Consider the following 21,204-nt stretch of genomic DNA (forward strand, 5'->3'; position numbering starts at 1 on the left):
GCATATCATGTCATGATGACCTCAAACCGTCTGTCTGTCTGTCTGTCTGCCTGCCTGCCTGTCTGTCATGCAGGTGACTACTTCCTACGTGAAAACAAGGCGCACACAGACGGTTGGCACGCCACCCCCATCGCAGAGTCCTTCAAGGAGGTGAAGAGTGACGCGCACGCAGCCTTCTACGATGCCGGCCTGTTCTACATCATTAAGGTGAGGGGGGGGGGGGGCTAAACTTAAAAGCTAAATACAATCAAAGCGTAATGAATCGTAATGTTTCCAACGTGGTCCTGCCTTCCTTCCATTGTTCCTATTGTGCCCCTCTCATCAAAGGGACTGTGACATTAAAAAGTATTTTTCTTTTTGTAATTTATATTTATTTTTTGTAGGTTTTCTGAGCTCAATTGCACCCAAAAAAACCCCTCAACTTTTAACATTCAGTAGATTTTCTGACTGGGTTTTCTGGCACAAACAAGTGCTCTGATTTGCCTGTGGACTGTGAGGTAAGAGTCCACAAATCCCATATTATGACAGCAGATGTCACTGTTGTTTGCCTGTTTTCATTGCAGCTCAAAAGGCAGAACACACAGAGAAAACCCCGGACCACAGAAAATCCACTGAATGTTCAAAGTTGACGTTGTGTGGGTGTAATTAAAGTCATAAAACCTAAAAGAAAAACAAAGAAAAAATGAAAATAAATTAATAATAATAATAAGGGTATTATTAATAATAATAATAATAAACTTTTAAAATCCTTTCTGTAATTCCATCATGGCCCGTAGCACTTGCCCTGGCCTAGCCCCTTAGATAGCACTTTATGTACACTTAGATAGCATTTTAAACAGACTTATAGCATGTTACGTAGACAGCACTGTAGTCATAGCACTTTATATAGTATAATATATAGTATAGCATGTATAGTATATAGTTTCATTATATAGATATTCCACTGTTACTTAGCTTACGCATGTTTCATGATAAATATATATATATATATATATATATGATGTATGCCATGCTTTTTGTTTTTGCTTAATGTAAGTCGCTCTGGATTAAGAGCGTCTGCTAAATGCCTAAATTGTAATTGTAATTGTATTATGTTCTCCTATGCACCTCTCCGCGACAGGAGGACCAAGTGTTTGCGTATAAGTCTGGTGAACAGTACGACCTTGTGGAAGGCTACCCCAAAGCCCTGACAGAGGAGCTGGGCGTCCAGGGGCCGGTGGACGCCGCGTTTGTCTGTGGAGAACCCCCTGTCCTGCACGTCGTGAAAGGTATGGAGTATTGTGTTAGAAGCGCTCAGTGGTGGAACGTAACCAAGTACTTTTACTTAAGTACTGTACTTAAGTACAATTTTGAGGTATTTGTACTTAACTTGAGTATTTACAATTTCCAGTACTTTTACTTCTACTCCACTATACATCTCTGAGCCAACATTTTTACTCTTACTCCACTAAAATTATTTGAAAACTTTAGTTACTAGTTACTTTGGAGATTTCAAATTTTATTAGAAAACATGCATTAACCTGCACTTCAAACCTATACATTTCGGCCATTTGAAAATAGTCAATCTACAAGCTCTCAATGCGTCGCGTTTGTAGATCGGCTATTTTCAATAGATTTTCTACACATTTTGAACTTGTGAAATGGGACATTCTGCAATATGAATACTTTTACTTTTAGTACTTAAAGTACATTTTGATGCCGATACTTTTGTACTTTTACTCAAGTACATTTCAACAATTCCGTACTTTTACTTGTAACGAAGTAGTTCTAAATTGCAGTATTGGTACTTTTACTTAAGTAAAACAATTGAGTACTTTTTCCACCACTGGAAACAGCGCTCTAACAAAATGTGACTGTAGGCAAATGGATACAGCCATTATGTTCACGGAGTGTATATCTGCACAATGAAGTCGTATGGTTGCTGTAATTCATACTTTTCTATATTTGAAATTCAGTTAAAAGGGGGGGGGGGGGGGGGTTCGTCTGTTTTTGTAGGCCTCAAGATCAGCTAGATAATAGTTATATAGTCACCAATGTACACAGTTTTTAAATGTACAAATATTTTCATTTTTTTACATAATAGGTAGATAAACAACTAGTCGACTAGTAAACTAGTCAACTAGCAAAAATCACTAGAAGTGAAAGCCCTACTGTATATTTTCCACATACGTGAAATGTGTCCTCTGCATTTATTTACCCATCCTATAAATACTAGGAGCACACTTAAAGGGTCCCTCAGGGCTGCTTTTTCCCCCTCTACTCCAAAAGCCCATCTATACAAGCTCACACCATGTGTCGCAACACACAACATTGTGAGCTTGTTGGTTAGCCATTTTCTGTGAATGCTCCCTCAGAATATAGGAATGCTATATACTAGGGTTCAAATGCTGAAACCAGTAAGACGCCTGGGGGGGTGGGGGAGAAGCGGCGAGGACGTGTGCGATGTCACGCGACCTGCAGGGCACAATATATGGGGATTTCCCCATGTATAGGGATTTTGAATGATACACTGACTGACTGACGGGGAATGATTCCATTGAACTGTGACCTTTGTGAATTTATATGTGACTAAAACGCAATACTTCATAGAAATTAATTATTCTCCAGTATGCCACAACAAAAAAGATTTGTAAAAATCTATAATGTTGTCATACTTGCCCTATAGCCTCGACCTCCTACAGGCGTATGCAAAGGCTCAACTTATGTAACTTGGACAGCATTTTATGTATAGAGCTAGATGGCAGTTTATGTAGACATAGCATGTTATGTAAACATAGCACTATATAGTATATATGCATAGTTTCATTTTATAGATATTCCACTGTTACGTTCTTAGCTCACGTACGATTCATGATAACTAGGCCTACTTATACTTTGTAATATGTATATGATGTATTGCCATGCTTTAATTTGTTCTTGCTTAATGTAAGTATAGCTCTGGATTAAGAGAGTCTGCTAAACGCCCTACATTGTAAATTGCACTATAATGCTATATATGCTTTCCTATACAGGCAATCAGATGTTGGACATTGATTTGAGCGCCACCCCGCGGGCTGTGGTCAAAGAGGCCAGGCTGCCCTTTGGTAAGGTGGACGCGGCCCTGTGTGGCCCCGGAGGCATCCAGGTCTTCGTGGGAGCGGAGTACTTTGAATATGAGACTCCCATGCTGCTGGCCTACAGCAGGATCAGACCGGAGCCACACAAGCTGTCGCAGGAGATGTTTGGCTGCGACCACTAGGTGGCAATGTTGCTCCCAGTACTGGTATATTATGGATGGACCATCACTTGAGATGAGATTAGAACAAACAGTACCATAGTGTTATTAGACCCCCGAGCTCGATTCTATACAAAATGTCTTCTAAATCATGACAGTTTTCTGAAAAAAACTCATGTTTCTGTGTCAGTTGGTGCTCAACCATTTTCATGTTAAGGACCCCCGGAATTATCTGTATTTGGTCGCGGACCCCCATCTGAAAATATGTTGTTCCAGGGACCCCGCAGAAGTTAAAAACGACTACAAGCTCGTCGCTATGAGCTTGTAGATCTGCTATTTTTCAATATAGCTAAAGTATAACATAATGCTTAAAACACCAAAAGGGGTTCCCTGTCCTGAATGGGTTATAGTGCACTGGTTCCCAAACCTTTTCATGTCAAGTAAATTGACATTAATTAGCCCGCGGAGCCCCATTTGAAAAGACATATAGGAGAAGATTCTTACGGCTCTAGCAGTGATTCTCAACCCGTTTAGTTTCAAGGAACCCCAGTTTGACATGCATTAGTCTACGGACAGACCAAAATGGAACATTTGGTTCCATTTGTACACTTTCAGAGTTACAGACCCATAAGGGTCCATTTGTTTCCAAACTATCATTTAGCTGGGGAACCCCTGGAGGTCCCCGGACCCCATTTGGGAACCACTGGATTAGACAAACAGTACAATCTTAAACAGTGTTTAAGATTGTTTAGTGATACATGCAGCTGACCATTGCCACGTCCCAGTTGTTCACTTTGTGCACACACACACACACACACACACACACACACACACACACACACACACACACACACACACACACACACACACACACACACACACACACACACACACACACACACACACACACACACACACACACACACACACACACACACACACACACACACACACACACACCTGAACAATAGTGTGAGGGTTTAGTCACACTTTGTTATGGGATGATAGTTTATACCGATCTGTTCGCTCAACAATAACCTTGTGTTTCTGACCCAACTCTTTTTGTGAGATTAAAGATATATTTATCCCTTTGATTTTAGTTTATGTAATAAACTTGTCTTTCATACTAAACACGGTGCCCCCTTTCCTCTTTTCCAACTTGGACACGTCACAATATATATGCAGGTGCATCAAAAAAAAATAGAATATCATTTTCTTCCATAATATATTTCAAAATATAAAGCTTTCATGAATTCTAGATTAATTGCGCAACACATCGTGTTTGGTACACACAATGTGTGTGTGCTGTACAAAGGAAACATATATACAATATTTGGCATCAATAAACCTATCCAACAAACAAATCCTAAATGGAAGCTCAATCCATATTCAAGATAATAAATAATATTCAAAATGAAATCAAACATTCATAATCATCAAGTCAGGATGCACTTGGTCAAATCGTTCATAGTCATAAATCAGATATCAGATATCTAAAAGCATCAAATAAGACTTACTTAGGATTAAATATGATTAACTATATAATCTATATACATTTTTACTATATAATAAATATAAATAATCAATCAGTAATAATGTAGGCCAAATCGATATAAATAAATAATATAAGTTCATATATGAAATATATAAACATACATATAAATATGTCAAATATATATATACACATGATGCACAATTAGGCAGGCCAAACACTATAGGTCTGATTAGTCCACATTCCAGTTTCTATAAACCAAAGGAAATATCTGAAAGCTGTAGCCATAGTACACAAATAAACTGGAACAAACGGTTGACACAAAGCACATGGGCAGTGCAGTGAGTCCATGAGGTGATGAACAAACAGTTGATGTTCCATAGTGTTTCTGACTCACGTTTGCTCGTTGGAGGGTGGTGGACAAGAAGCTGGTGTGGTGATCTAGCATGCATGAATGAATGAGTGCAGCTAGTCCTACTTGTAGCCTCCCACACCTGTGTGCGGTGAGCAAGCTGCCAGCCACTCAGCCTTGATTGGCAGCGAGTCTCCATGGGCCTTTTGACAGGCCTGCTCCAAAGTTATTAGTGCAGCCGCACAGGCAGCCGGCGAAAACTATAGAGTTCTCAACAGGCCTGGAAATTAAGGCCCGGCCCTACCTGCTGGGCCCTCATCAAACCCTGTACACTCAAGAGAAGGTCCCCGCTACCACCCTTAGATCTCCATATAACTGTATGGAGCTGACCTGTTCTGACATTCCATATGTTGATCTGACCTTTTACTTACTTACATCAAACCTTGTACACTCAAGACATGCTCCTTATATGGGAAGTACAGAATTCATTCCATGTTGATCTGACCCCCCATGCCAAAGTGCCAGTGCTCGCCCAGCAGTCTGCCGTTAATGAAGTGGATGCTTCTCGCCCTCAGGCGTCTTACTGGTTGTCAAGAGGGAGGTGTACGAGACACTAGATTCAACAATATCTTTCCACAATATTCTATTTTTTTTAGATGCACCTATATATATTTTTTCTTCTTTTTGAGTGGTGCAACCACTCCTACAATCAGGAATGTCCGTGTGTATCATGTGTGTATGTATCATGTATCAGTCATGAGCACGAGTGGTGTGGCATGGTGAAATTGGAAAGAGAGAAGTATGTGACATGGCTGCCACCTGCTGGACGCAAATCCAACTACTGACTGTCTAGGTTCATTGATATCCATAATAAAGCTAATCTGACGGAGCAGAGAGAGAGAGAGAGAGAGAGAGAGAGAGAGAGAGGAGGGGGGGGAGAGAGGGGAGTTGCAACACTCGGTTCACACAGGTGTGATTTTTTTTAAACAACTGGCTAAAATGGTGAGATTAGTCGGTCAGTCGGTCGACTCAAACAACCTCTGGATTACCATGGCAATCCAGGGGCAATCCAGAGGCACACTGGATTAATGCTGATTAATGCATATGTGTGGGTAGGTACCTTTGCTCGAGCATTTCAGCAAAACAAACAAAGTAGTGAAGTTAGCCTCCACAACCAATCCACCATCGGATCAGTTGATCCATTCTTGTGTAGTATTTATTTAAGGGGGAACAGTACCTGCCCGATCGTGGCACTGCATGTTACTATACAGTATGTCCAAACAGGAGCTGTCCAAACAACAACATTCTCTCCAGGAGAAATACGATGAATCTGTGATTCCATCAATTTGTAACTCTTAATGTATGTGTGCAGAATATAAATACGCTATGGGTGTAACTAGACAATCGGAGGTCTTTTTTGGGACTATAGCCTATAATACATTTTCTTGCTGAAACGTTAAATTGCATTTAATCTCTGCTGTCGAGAGGAAACCTCATAACTCCAAAATGTTCATTTTTCAGGAAATGAAAAATATACTTTTTTCAGGTAATTATGAAAACCTTATATTTTTTAAACAAATCAATACAGCCTCATCAAAGTTGGTGTTGTAACTTTATATATTGTCAATTACTTCCATGAGAGGGGGAGAGGTGGTGGAAGCATGCAGTTGCTTTAGCAGACATTGAGGGGTCGGTCCAGTGGAGTTAAGAGGTTTTGTCCGAAGCACTTTTTACTACTTTCCATTGGTTCAATATTTTCGAAACAACCTGAATTGTGCATGTGTGTGCGCATTTCTTTTGTTGTGTGCGTTAAATTTTCGGATTATTATTATTAAAAAAAGTTATACCCTGTGTGAAATTGCCCGAACGGCCAAGGCTCCAAAAACAGTCAGCAATGTTAGTTAAGGGTTTTTATTTTCCTTTAACTCCTCCACCAACATCCAGGACAGCTTCAACAGTGTGAAACCAGAAAAATAACAAAATACTGAGAAAATAAATGAACGCTTGAGCAAAACACTATGAACAAACCCCAACTGGATACGAGCTCTCTCAGAAGGTCCCTTGTTCACACAAGGGCCTGCAGCTCAGGTTACTGCAGCTCTCCCTCAGGGTTGTTACCTGTGTCACTCATGGCCCACATCTAACTCTCCAGCCTGTCCCTGCAGCCTCCTTTATATACTGTAGGAGTGGATCCTACCACTGGGCACAGACTCACTCAGCACATTGCTTCTCAATTACATTACTCATATAAACACTTCCATCAACAACCCCTTGAATAAACAGTAACCTAAACCTTCTCAATAATGTGTTACAAGTAAACAAGTATAAATCAGAATGAACACTCCATGACAATTACTCAAAGCATCAGGAAGAACACCCCTCTCCTCCACAGTACTTGCCACCTTCCTCCCCTTCTTAAAGTGCCAGCACTGGAGAGGCCCTACACACTGAGGTTGCTATAAACTCAGGTTAATAAACTGCATGTTCTCCCTCTGTGTATCATTTAATTTGTACATCCTGTAAATGCATACATCCACAGTATTGACATTACCTGATAGGACCTGTCTGCCCCACTACCCACAGTCTGCGTGGTGTGTGCGTGCGTGCAATGTCCTTAATCAGTGTGTGTGAGTGTATAGGGCACGGGCTGCCCCGTGACACCCTGCATACCCTGAATCTGTGGGAGGATATGCCATTGAATCTTTGAATAACCTTGTGATCATGTAGGAGGAGGAGGCGAGCAGCCAGACGGTCAGTGACTTGTAATTCCAGGGACTTAATAATTACACAACCATTCATCATCAATGCTTTGATGCTCAGATCACACTGTCAAGCAACAGTGAATATAATTGAAGACGTTTCTGAATGAGGTTTAGACACAGATAGATTCCAAAGAGCTCTAAAATTGTATGAATTGCTATACTGAAACAAACGTAACAATTCATAACTACGTATATAGGCTATACAATATATAATTTAGTTGTAAAACTTTAATATTCCATGAAAACCACACAGCCACAGATAGAGTTTAAGAATTAGGCCTACCGGCCATATACTAATATAATTGCACTGTTATTTTTGTGCCCTTTGCTTTTAAACGCTGTAGCACTTTGTGAATCAAATGGAAAAAAAGACATTGTGCAAACATCTGTTATTATGTTATGCGCTCAAGATTTTGTGATATTATCAGCTTATTATTACATTACGAGCTTGTATTACGTTAAGGTGATTCATTAGGCTACATTATGAACTGCTATATTATGAATAGTCTTCCTTTAGTTTTAGTCACATTTTAGTCACCTGGAATGTGTTAGTTTTAGTTCATCATACCTTAGTTTTTTTTTTTTAAGGGGCACGGTGGTACAGTTGGTAGTGCTGTCGCCTCACAGCTAGAAGGTCCTGGGTTCGATTCCCGCTCGGGACGCTGTGGGTGCTGGCGGCGTGTTTCCTCCTCCACGTCATCAGTGCCCATACCCGAAGGCGGGGTTGGCGAAAGGGCCTTTCTGTGTGGAGTTTGCATGTTCTCCCCGTGTCCCCTAGGGTAGGTACCCTCACAAAAAACATGCAGTAATCCTGGTCACTAAACTGCCTCCACCTGGCCAGCCGGGGCGCCTGATGGAGGGGAAAGGAACTGGTTGGAATAACGTGTTCCTTCCACGCGCTACGTCCAACCAGGGAAACTCCCCCTTGTCAGGTGTAAAGGAGCAACTTGGACACTCAAGCATGAAGGAAGCATGAGTTCAAGTCCGTTGCTCTCCCCTTGTCCCCCATATATGGGGACTAGGTTGGTGGAGGGTGTTTAGAGCCCAGGATCACAGTAGATTATTGACACAGGGGTGAAAAATGGGTTACAAAATCGTGGGATAAAAAATATAATTAAAAAAAATAATCATACTTTAGTTTTCATTTAATTTAGTTTTCTTCTGTGAAAAAAGGTAGTCGCCGAACATTTTTCGTCTTAGTTTTAGTCAACGAAATCAACACTGCTACATGGTCTTCCATACAAAAGGAAGACCATGGAAAGGACTTGTCACAATACCAAATTCCATATGAAATAAATAACAGTATTAGAACCACCAAACCAACTAAAATCTCAAACCTTTGCTTATGGGGGTTGCTGGAAGAAAATATTTTCATATCATATCATCAGAAAAAGGTTTGATATTATAGCAACGTAGGTTTTTTTTCAGAATAATTTGAGGATTTAGAAGACATTTTGTATAGAATCTGTCATGAGGTCTTAATGGGTTAATGTTCAAATTCATTAAATGCAATGGTCAGCAGTCTATATTTATTTTAGTTGGTTCAATGTGTTCTTTTTAGAGTGAGATAAGGTCATGGTGCAGGTGTGCAGATGTTTACACACACACACTCACACACACACGATAAAAGGTCTGTGCTGTCTTTTTGCACACCCGTGGGCGTGCATACATGCAAAGAAGTGCATACTGTGGTCGTACCCCCATCTGCCCTAATGCCCTGCACCTAGGTGACACATCCCACATATACAGGGTAGAGTATAAAGACTAGCTGCAGTATCTCTCTTATACCCACCCAGGTCTGATCTCTTTCGGGACTCCTTCCAGACACCCCCCTTGGTCACCATGCAGCTGCTCTCCTGGACCCTGTGTCTGTGCCTGGCCGCAGCACTCTGCCACGCTGCCCCGTAAGTAGCCTAATAGCATGGACATCATTACACATAGCAGGGTTGATTTCGTCGACTCAAACTATGACAAAAAATGTGCACTGACGAAAACTAAATGGAAGTTGTGTTTTTAATGTTTTACTGTAAAGCACTTTGGTACAACGTTGTGGTTTTTAAATGTGCTATATAAATAAAGGTGGTATGGTATGGCATGGTATAATGACTACATTTATTGACAATTTCGTCAACAAATGATAAAATCTAGACTAAAATGTTTGGAAGGGACTATAGTGGACAAGAGATCCAGTATAAGTCATTTTACACTTGGTCGCAGATCAACAATCTGCTATTTGAAAACAATTCAAAAGACTAAGACTAAAATCAAAGTTTTCTGTCAATGTCAACACTGTCACATAGCCCTCTTCATCAAGGGAACGATTAATGTCTCTACTCAGAGGATTTGAAGGAGCAACACTAAATGCAATACGTGTTAATGCAGTCAATTGCTTTTCAAGAATTTAAAAAGAATGGCGAGAATAGATCTACAAGCTCACAACTCGTCACACATCACAACACGTTGTTAGCTTGTTAGAGCTATTTCACTACTTGTAAGTTGCCGATACGACAAATAAAGAAATAAAAAAAATTATGTACATTTCCTACAATGTTTTACTACAACGCAAAAATGTATGATTTCCTTCTTTCCTTTCTCTCCACTCATCCTGCAGGCACCACGAAGGGGATGGCGATGGTGAGTTTGCAAAAGAAGTGTCCAACGCTGAGTAACAACATGGCCTTTAGAGCACGTTCAAACAAAGTTTAATTCTACCTACAGAAATACGCAAATGGCAAAGAAACCACTCCCAGTCCCGAAAAGCATTGGCAGCAGAACCATCCATCCATCCATCTTCAACCGCTTATCCGTAGTCGGGTCGCGGGGGCAACAGCTCCACCAGAGAGCTCCAGACTTCCCTCTCCAGAGCAACATTAGTGACTTCCTCCTGGGGGATTCCGAAACGTTCCAAGCATAGAGTATTAAAAGGATAGAGACTGATCTGGCGCGAAGCTCCACCCCCTCCGCTATTATGTCAGTGGAAGTTGCTCAGTGGCGTTTTGAAGCACCCGGAGGGACCGTCTATTTCCGCCTTTTTGGGCGCATTTCCCCTCCAAATTTTGGAGGTCCAATGCAGAAGTGCAACGAGCGCTCAATGTTAAAGCCCAGCTGCACGGGGTTTCCTCGTCATGAATCCACGGGTCCGCCTGCAGTCCTTCCTCTTACCACTAGGGCCCAGCGCTTCAACATTGGAGTGCCTAGCTGGCCCCTTGGTTCCAAGGCCAGTGAGTCGATGTGATTCCTCCAACTGCGCCTTGCTCTGCCCAGGGGTCTCCTCCCAGTGGGACGTGCGTCGAGGACCTCCCTAGGGAGGCAACCCGAGAGGCATCCTATAACCAGATGCCCGAACCACCTCAGCTGACTCCTTTCTAGGCGAAGGAGCAGCGGTTCTACTCTGAGTCTCTCTCGTGTAACTGAACTTCTCACCCTATCTCTAAGGGAGATGCCAGCCACCCGTCGAAGAAAACTCATTTCGGCCGCTTGTATTCGCAACCTTATTCTTTCGGCCATGACCCACACTTCATGGCCATAGGTGAGAGTAGGAACGAAGATTGCTCGGTAGACAGAGAGCTTTGCCTTCTGGCTCAACTCTCTTTTCGTCACAACAGTGCGGTACAGCAGAACCTTAACACATTGAGGCCGAAATAAAAAAAAGTCTTTCTGAAAGAATATATATATATATATATATATTAAAGATTTGTGCCGCATTTTCACAAAAAAAAAAAAGCAGACCTACAAGCTCGGTGGCGTGCTATGAGCTTGTAGATCTGCTATATTCAGTAGATTTTGAACTTGTGAAATGGCACATTCTGCACAATGAGTACTTTTAGCACTTTAAGTACATTTTGATGCCGATACATTTTCAATTCCGTACTTTCACTTGTAACGAAGTACTTCTAAATTGCAGTATTGGTACTTTTACTTAAGTAAAACAATGACTTTTCCCACCACTGCTCCTGGTGCTGCATAATATCTCCCCTCGTTGACTGCAGCTGTGTGTTTGTGTAGGTCATCATCATGACGGCGATAAAGCACACCATGCGGATCCGGCACATTCTGATCATCATCTTGACCGCTGTCACGATGTAGAGATGGAGGCTGCAACCGTGGATAATGAGGGACACCCATTGTTTTTCAAAGGTGAGTGCCCAAAACACTGGAAAAACTAAAAGGACACTTTTGTCAACTTGCACTGTAGAATGGCTATTTTTTAAATTGTTTTGAATAGGGCGTGAGTATTAAAGGTTTCATGACATTCATTTTCATTTATTTTTGTTTTTGTTTTAAGTTTTATGACCTCAATTGCGCCCAAAGAACCTGAACTTTGAACATTCAGTGGATTTTCTGTGGCCTTTTGAGCTGCAATGAAAACAGGCAAAACGGTGAAAACAGCACTCTGCTGGCAAATCCCATTGACATAATATGGGATCAGAGCACTTGTTTGAGCCAGAAAACCCCAGACCACAGAAAATCTACTGAATGTTAAAAGTCCAGGTATTTTGGGTGCAACTGAGCTCAGAAACCCTAAAAGAAAAATACAAATACAAATCACAATCCCTTTAAACCTCTGCCGGGTATTTTCACAATGGGTGCATGGAATATATCTACAAGCTCACAAGCTTACTACAAGATCACAATGTGTCGCAACACGACGCATTGTGAGCTTGTAGATCGGTATACTTTTACTTAAGTAAAACAATACTTTTTCCACCACTGCTTGTGTGTGTGTCCGGCGGCTACAGACGAGCATCTCTGGAAGGGTTTCCATGGCAAGGTGGAGAAGGCCAACGAGACCTTCCACGAGCTGGACGAACACCACCACCTGGACCACGTGGACGCCGCCATCAGTCTGCCTCACAAAGGAGAGGCGGGAGAAGAGGAGCACCACACGTACCTGTTCCTGGTGAGAGTGCTCACCTTTAATTCTTCCTCCCTTCAGTAACAGGGACGTGCAGAGAGTGTTATACAGGGGCAGGGGCTGAAATCTTGTAAGGAGGGCACTTTTGAACAAAAACAATTGCGCCGGACTGCGACGCGTTGAGAGCTTGTAGATCAACCAGTCCGGATTCAAGAAGGCCCACTCCACAGAAACTGCCCTGCTGGCAGTCACAGAAGCACTACATGCTGCCCAAGCTGCTTCCCACTCTGCAGTACTGATTCTCCTAGACCTATCAGCAGCATTTGACACAGTGAACCACCAGCTGCTCCTAGACACCCTAGCGGAGCTAGGCATCGGTGGAACGGCACTAAAGTGGTTATCCTCCTACCTCACCGACCGGACCTACCAGGTTTCCTGGAAAGGTCTGTTATCATCCCCCCGAACCCTCAAAACTGGGGTCCCACAGGGATCTGTACTTGGTCCCCTCCTTTTCTCACTGTACACTAAATCCCTTGGCACTATCATCTCTGCTCACAATATATCCTATCACTGCTACGCCGATGACACACAACTGTTCCTATCCTTCCCCCCCTCTACCACTCAGGTGGAAGAGCGCATCACTGCATGCCTGGCTGACATCTCACAGTGGATGTCCTCCAACCATCTCAAGCTGAACCCAGACAAGACTGAGCTTCTCTTCTTCCCAGCTAAGTCCTGCCCTATGCGGGAGCTAACTATTTCCGTAGACAACGCCCTGGTAACGTCTGTCCCAACAGCCAGGAATCTTGGTGTTGTCCTGGACAGTCAGCTCTCGTTCAAAGCTCACATCACAGCTGTCACTCGATCCTGCAGGTTCACACTCTATAACATACGACGAATTAGACCGTTCCTCACCCAGGAATCAGCCCAGCTCCTAATCCAGACAACAGTCTTGTCAAAACTCGACTACTGTAACTCCCTCCTTACTGGCCTACCAGCATGTGCACTTAAGCCTCTCCAGCTGATCCAAAATGCAGCAGCTCGCTTGGTCTTCAACCAGCCAAAATTCTCACATGTCTCCCCCCTGCTCCGCTCCCTCCACTGGCTCCCGGTCGCTGCCCGCACAGAATACAAAACTCTGATGCTGGCATTCAAAGCAACCAAAGGTATGGCTCCCCCATATCTTACAAGTATGATTGAACCCTACAAACCCTCCCGCGCACTCAGATCAGCCAACGCAGGGAAGCTGGAAGTACCCTCACTAAAAACGCCGGGACAACGCTCCACACGTCCCAAACTCTTCTCCCTTCTGGCTCCAAAACTGTGGAATGCACTTCCCATTGCAGTCAGAACTGCAGCATCACTCCCAATCTTCCGCCGTAGCCTGAAAACCCACCTTTTCAGACTCCATCATGGCCCATAGCACTTACCCTACCCCCTTAGATAGCATTTATGTTGCCTTAGATAGCATTTGATACAGACTTATAGCATGTTATGTAGACAGCACTATAATTGTATTGTATTTAGTCATAGCACGCCATAGTACATATGTATAGCATAGTAGTAAATATGTATAGTTTATATGTATATATAGTATTATATGTATAGTGTATGTATAGTTTCATTATATGTATGTATAGTTTCATTATATAGATATTCCACTGTTACTTTCTTAGCTTACGCATGTTTCATGATAAATGCTTTTATGTGATGTATTCCCATGCTTTTGTTCTTGCTTAAATGTAAGTCGCTCTGGATTAAGAGCGTCTGCTAAATGCCTAAATTGTAAATTGTAAATTGTAATCAGCTATTTCCGGGGGCGCAACCCATCACTCTGTATCTACTGGTGTTAACGACATGGCTTTCGAAAACAAATTTGTTTAACGCAAAATGGTGCGTTCCAAGTTCAGGAGACATCGGAAAAAAGCTATTTTCCTGAATGCTGCCTTCCGGCATGGCATGGAAAGGAGTGGCATTTGCATTTCTTCCATCATAGTAAATGCTGCATTCGTGGTCTGGACAGGGCAGTTGTTTTACAGACGGGTACAAATACAGAGGCTGAAGCCCCCTTTGATGTCTATGTGTGCACGTCCCTGTTCAGTAATTCCCCTCCAATTGTCTTCTTTTATCTTTCTCTTAGCCCCCTGCTTTTTGGTTAGGAAAAGCTCAGAGCTTTGCTTCAGTTAGCCGGCCATTAATAACCGATCGTCTTTGCACACTGCAACCTGTCTAATGCTAGTATTAATGTGTCATGTTGGTGCATCTCCTAATCCTAATGTCTGCTCTTATGCAGGTGATTGTAATGACAATTTTATATAGAAAATCAGAAATATGGCGAAGTGTCATTGCTCATCTAACAACTATTAATCTCATAAATTGAACGTTAAATTGTATGGGTGACAATACAGAGGAGTATTGTCCAAAGTCCATATTGTATACTTTACTTGTTTACTATACTCTCAACTCTTTTACTATAATGCATAAAGTTATATGCAGAGAATGTTCAGCTTGATAGTGATTCTGATACCATGATGCACTGCAGCATGACCAGGTGTTCCAATACGATGGCCAGGAGCTCGTGAAGGGCTTCCCCAAGCCCATCGCCGAGGTCTTCCCTGGAGTCCCTGGTGATCTGGACGCTGCTGTGGAGTGCCCCAAGCCAGACTGTGAAGAAGACTCTGTCATCTTCTTTAAGGGTTGGTATAGCAGCATGCCACAAAAAGCAAGGGCTCGCAACTCACTTTGTAATGCTACAAGTATTTATTCACAATCACAGCAGGCAGGTACAACGTTTCGACCGGTATTGGTCTTTATCAAGTATGAATGAGATGAACAGGAAATTATTCATTTCATACAGAGTGTGGACAAAAAGTGCCATCGGCCCCATCTGGTGTTGTGGGGTGGCTCCAATTATTACAGGTGATTAGACACATGAACAGCAAACAAAAATATGATTGGCAAACATTTCTTCACATGATCAAAGTTAGTGCACAAATATACAGGGTAATCAATATGATTTTAGTACTGTAAGTGTATTGAAAGTAGAAAAATAGAAAAGTTTTATAAACACAATAGACAAAGCTGAGTATATCAGTATGTCAACACCCATTGGCTCTATAAGGCCAAATAAATATGGGACATTAAAATTGGTAGCAACATGCCCCATGGTTTCCCACTCTGCATGTAAATCAGGCTCATGTATATTTAACTCTGCAATGGACAACAGGCTCACATTACTTTCATGATATTAAAAAGTTAAAATTAATTAAGTAGTTTGATGATTTTGTATAGTGCAGGAAATGCTTTACGTAAAAAAAACCACTAAATCCTCTCCCTCATTCAGATAGTGTGTGGTGCTGTGCTTTGATGTAGGCTATAGGCTGCTCAAATTCCTTACGATTCTATAGGCTCATTGCAGATGTCAAATAAAGAACTATATACTACTATACTATACTATATACTGTTGTACTTATACATTATCTTTTTATCAATGAAGGTGACACCGAGTGGGACTTCCACCTCGAGACAAAGGAGGTCCATGAGGAGCATTGGACAGCCCTGCCAAATTGCACGTCTGCTTTCCGCTACCATGACCACTATTACTGCTTCCACGGACACCATTTCACCAAGTTCGACCCTAAGACCGGTGCCGTGGACAGCAAACACCAGGGCAAAGAGATCCATGACTACTTCGCGGAGTGTCCCACATACGGTAAGTGTTGACAAGATTTTGTGTCATGCATGCTTGTAATTGTCGAAATCAAACCTAAAGCCTCAACTGTTATGTGCTTTTGATTGATTGATTGAAAGATTGATTGACGGTACATTTCAAGTACAACTCATTACAAAAACTGTGTCCAGGGCCCACCATTTTCAATTCATCAAAACATTTAGAGACGTACGAATACACACTTCTATATAGCCAATAACCGGAAAAAGGGAGAGAAAACATAATACAGTGAGGGGAAAAAGGGGTGGGATTCAGATTTTATGGGGGCGAGTTTCGAATTGCAGCCGTCCGTAGTTGCCCTTTGAGAGCAGTTTTGAAGGAGTCAAGGGATTCGGGATGTCTTAATGACTGTTGGTAGGGCGTTCCACATTTTGGTGGCATAGGAGCGAAATTAATTTAGTCCCTTGTTTGTGCCGAATCTGGGTTGCATGCATGCACAGTACACACACGCACTCATGTTATGTATCACATTGTAACATGTATAACATTGACCTCAGAAGCCGATGCATATATATTCTCCAGGAAATGACACTAACCACGTGGAGAGAGAGCGCTGCAGTCGTGTGACCCTGGACGCCATCGTATCGGACGATTCTGGGAAGAGCCTGTTGGCCTTAAGAGGTGAGACAAGACCAGACTATATAGAGGGTATGCGCATGACATCATCATCAAACCAGGAAGTTATGCAGGAACGCCTACTGAGTGGCAAAAAACTACTTTCTGGCCTTGACAGCCCATACATCCACACAGAAAAGTCGGATTGCATTAAACGACATTAAACAATGTTAAACTCACTTTGCATGTTGCTTTGCCACTCGATGTGCCATTCACTTTAAGCATGCGCATACGTACCCTCTATAGACTATAGCAGCCTGTCTGAAAAGTCAACAAGGCAAGCGCACAACCATTGAACCAATACTATTTCTCTCTATCTAAGCTGTTACATGTTCATTCATGGCCATCCCACTGAGCAATAGACGTGCATCTTTAGATGGCCCTTTAAACGAATATTAAACGAATATTAGACAAAAATGCTCATTGGGATTTATGCAGGTCCATATGATCCCACCACAGATGAGAAACCAAAACATGCATAACAGTAGCTGTTATACTAGGCTCCATGGTCCACAAGTCAGTCTAAAGTTTAAAACAACTAGTCATCTACAGTAGAGGCTCAGGCTAGTGACAGTCTATCATCACAAAAAGGTTCCTTCTCGTTGATGTGTGGTTGTTTTACAAATTGAAGGCAGGGATATGTTATGCTTTGTTAAAGGAGCATTCAGTGATTTGGGTGAATTGGAAAACCAATCGGTCCGCCCCGGTAACAAGATGTGCACATGCACGCACTACAGTGACAACAGGCCCACAGCACGCACACCAAGGCCCGCCCCCACACGATCATGATTGGCGGAAGGACCTAAGGTTTTTCTTTTACCCCAGGGGTTAACTGGGTATAGGGAGGAACTCCTTATATGCTCAGCACACTATAGTATGGAGGATTATCACAACAAAACAAAACGAAGTGATATTTGAATTATGTGAATTATATGATAATCACTTTAAACTAAAGGTACGAAGTTTCACACTGGTCTCTCGTAGTTTAAATGTACTTGTAATCTTTTCACCTGCAATAAGTGGATAAGAAGGACCATATACTATGTGTCTCTCAGGCCACCACTATCTATTCAAGAACCACTCAGAGTTTGAGTCCGACACCATTGAGAGTGTCTTCAAGGAGGTGCACAGTGACGTTGATACCATCTTCTCCTATGACCACCACCTGTACTTGATCAAGGTAAGCTAATGAAGCGTATGTACATATGCATGCATCAGTTGTGTTCACATGCAAATACCCCCAAAGAAAAGACAAAAAGGGGATTGAACTTTTTCAATAAATGAATGCAATAGTGACTGCAGAGATAATTAGTAAGGGTGTGCAGGAATTAATTTCTTCTTGGAAAATTGGATTGTTTCCTACTTGGCTTGTATAATTTACTACGACACTATAACACATTAGGAGTGCACTAGTACTAGTGGTTCTCTAAAGTTTTATTTGCAAGGACCCCCATATAACTCTGAGAGTGTACAAATGGAACCAAATGGACCTAAGGGTCCATTTTGTTCCATTTGTACTAGGGATGTCCCGATACACTTTTTTCGTTCCCGATCCGATCCCGATACCACAATTCCTGTGTTAGCCGATACCGATACAGGCTACCGAATATGAATACCGATACCAGTCAGTGTTGTGATCTCGTGTTGTGTTTATAGCTGATCTAGCTATATACAGTATCTGGTGTTAGCAGACTCCTCACTCAAATGTGCACTTGCAGTTTGGGCAACTCGAAAGCAAACTCCACATGCCCCAACATTTTATTTACCTGCCGTGTCAACCCCTTAATTACCCCAAAAATGTCCACCACAACAAGCCAGCATGGCGACGATGACCCATGGCTGTAGAGACAGACAAACAAACATTGTTTCTCAGGCTAAGCTCCAAGTCTGTTCCTCAGGACGATAAGGTGTTTGCCTACACTGTTACGGAGCCCCACACTCTCCTGGAGGGTTACCCCAAAGCGCTGAAGGAGGACCTGGGTGTCCAGGGCCATATTGACGCAGCTTTCCACTGTGAGGGTGACAACCACGTTCACATCATCAAAGGTAAATCCATGGTCTAATAATCCTATATAATTCAGAATGCCTGTTGAGGAGGATGTATAGGGAGAAGGGCCAAAGACACAGCTCCATACGTTTGCTTATAAAGCGTTGCAGTCCCGCCCCCTTTCATGGTCGACGCCAGGCCCAGGAAATCATTCCCAATGCATTTTCCCCATAGGCTTTTCAAAAAAAAATGTTCCAAACAAATAATTACAAAGAAGAAAAAAACCAAAAAAGGATTGTAACCTGCCATTTTTTTCTTCTTTCTAATTATTTGTTCAGCCCAAAAAATGGGTGTTTGTCGTCATGATTTGTCACAACTCGAGTTGGGTTTGTACGAGGCTTAAAAGGTATTTAAATAAATACTTTTTGTAAAGCCTATGGGGAAAATGCATTGGGAATTATTTCCTGGGCCTGGCGTCGTCATGAAAGGGGACAGGACTGCGACGCTCTATACCGCCCGAGAGATCATACTTTCTGATAAGCATACGCAATTAGAAACATTTGAATGGCAATGTATATTGAGTCCTTCCATGCATCGTGATAACTGCTCCCCCCCCCCCTTTCGCTTATTTGACACGTAATCATCATTAAATTACTATTTTATATGATTATATATGATATGAATATTACAAATTATAAATACAAAAACAATGCATCCGACAAAAAGTAGCCTAATAGTCATGGCATAAATCTTCCTATAGGAAGAAGGTAGGAAGTCCACACACCGGGTCTTCATCAGGAATTAGTATACAACAAAGTAGGCGTGTTTTTATACAGGTCGTCAAGCTGTCAGCTTGCAATGAAGGTAATCAGAGTAGTCAAATGAAATGACACACATCTACATCTACTGACATAAGCTAACATTTGTAGAGCATAGTCAAGTAGGAAGAAAAGAAACGGCCTATATCAAGGGTTCCTAAACTCAGCAGGCCCGCCAAACTAATCATTAATTTAACTGGGGAGCCCCTGACAAGCAATTAGTATTGCTTGTCATTTTGGCCATTTGAAAATAGCGGATCTACAAGCTCACAATGCATTTTGAACTTGTGAAATGGCACATTCTGCACAATGAGTACTTTTACTTTTAGTACGATACTTAGCCGATACTTTTGTACTTTTACTTAAGTACATTTTCAATTCCGTACTTTTACTTGTAACAAAGTACTTCTAAATTGCAGTATTGGTACACTTTTACTTAAGTAAAACAATTGAGCACTTTTTCCACCACACTGTCTTTGCTCCACCACCATGCTAGGTAACCACATCTACGACGTAGACATGACGGCCAGCCCCCGCGCCCCGACCAACGAGCGCCCTCTGGCCCTCTTCAAGGAGGTGGACGACGCCATGTGTGGCCCCGACGGCGTGACGGTGGTGCGGGGGAACCACTACTACCACTTTGCGAGCCCCATGGTCATGGTCGCTGCCCGGGCCCTGCCCGAGCAGCACAGAGTCTCCCGGGACCTCTTTGGCTGTGATCACTGAACGAACGCTCTGACATATAACAGAAACACCCAAGGTGGCCTGGGTCGTGGCTCAGCGGTCCAGGCACCTTGGCTGGTAATCCAGTCTGGCAGTGGGTTCGACTCCCGATCCCGACGGCCCTTACTGCATGTCACCCCTAGCCTGATTGTCAGACTCTGAGAGCCTCCAGCGAACCAGTGCGCTCAGTCGAGTGGGCGGGGTCTATGGGCTGGAAACCAGGCTATGTCACACCCCCCCCCCCCCCCATTTCCTGTCAGCCTACTGTCTGTCCCTCTATAAAAAATATAAAATAAAGGCGAAAGCCACAAAAAAAACATTAAAAAAAAGAAACACCAAAGGTGCCTGCTTATTTAAAAAAACAAGTACACATTTTGAAAAAAATGGCCAAAGACAGAGATGCGCAGTGTTAAACCATGCATTAAAACCGGGAAAGCATCTGTGTCATTTTAGATTTAAAAGAAATGTTCAAAAATAGCAGATGTACAAGCTTGCAGCGCGGCACAAAGTGACTCTCTGTGAGCTTGCATATCTGCTCTTTTTTAACAGCCAACGCTAAAGTCTAAAATGACACATGATGCTTGTTGTTGAACACCATTTTCAAGTGTTGATATTATCAAACAAATATCAACGTATCAGTCATTTCCCAACAATGT

General features: G+C 42.4%; 1 protein-coding gene across 1 annotated transcript in view; it reads left to right on the forward strand.

Moving 5' to 3' along the window:
• The window catches only part of hpxa (hemopexin a), a gene marked incomplete at both ends in the record, with an annotated part of 30,208 nt that extends 9,657 nt beyond the window's left edge, over positions 1-20,551 (forward strand). Inside the window, 12 exons of the mRNA XM_083776773.1 lie at positions 74-207; positions 1,121-1,268; positions 3,012-3,219; positions 9,617-9,724; positions 10,432-10,454; positions 12,560-12,720; positions 15,218-15,371; positions 16,172-16,387; positions 16,928-17,026; positions 18,076-18,200; positions 18,919-19,066; positions 20,322-20,551. Of these exons, the coding sequence (XP_083632899.1) occupies positions 74-207; positions 1,121-1,268; positions 3,012-3,219; positions 9,617-9,724; positions 10,432-10,454; positions 12,560-12,720; positions 15,218-15,371; positions 16,172-16,387; positions 16,928-17,026; positions 18,076-18,200; positions 18,919-19,066; positions 20,322-20,551 (1,754 nt within the window). The remainder of the gene's footprint in view (positions 1-73; positions 208-1,120; positions 1,269-3,011; positions 3,220-9,616; positions 9,725-10,431; positions 10,455-12,559; positions 12,721-15,217; positions 15,372-16,171; positions 16,388-16,927; positions 17,027-18,075; positions 18,201-18,918; positions 19,067-20,321) is intronic.
• Positions 20,552-21,204: the final 653 nt, after the last annotated feature.

This window comes from Protomyctophum parallelum (genome assembly GCF_964188405.1).
Source record: "Protomyctophum parallelum genome assembly, chromosome: 11".
Taxonomy (NCBI): domain Eukaryota; kingdom Metazoa; phylum Chordata; class Actinopteri; order Myctophiformes; family Myctophidae; genus Protomyctophum; species Protomyctophum parallelum.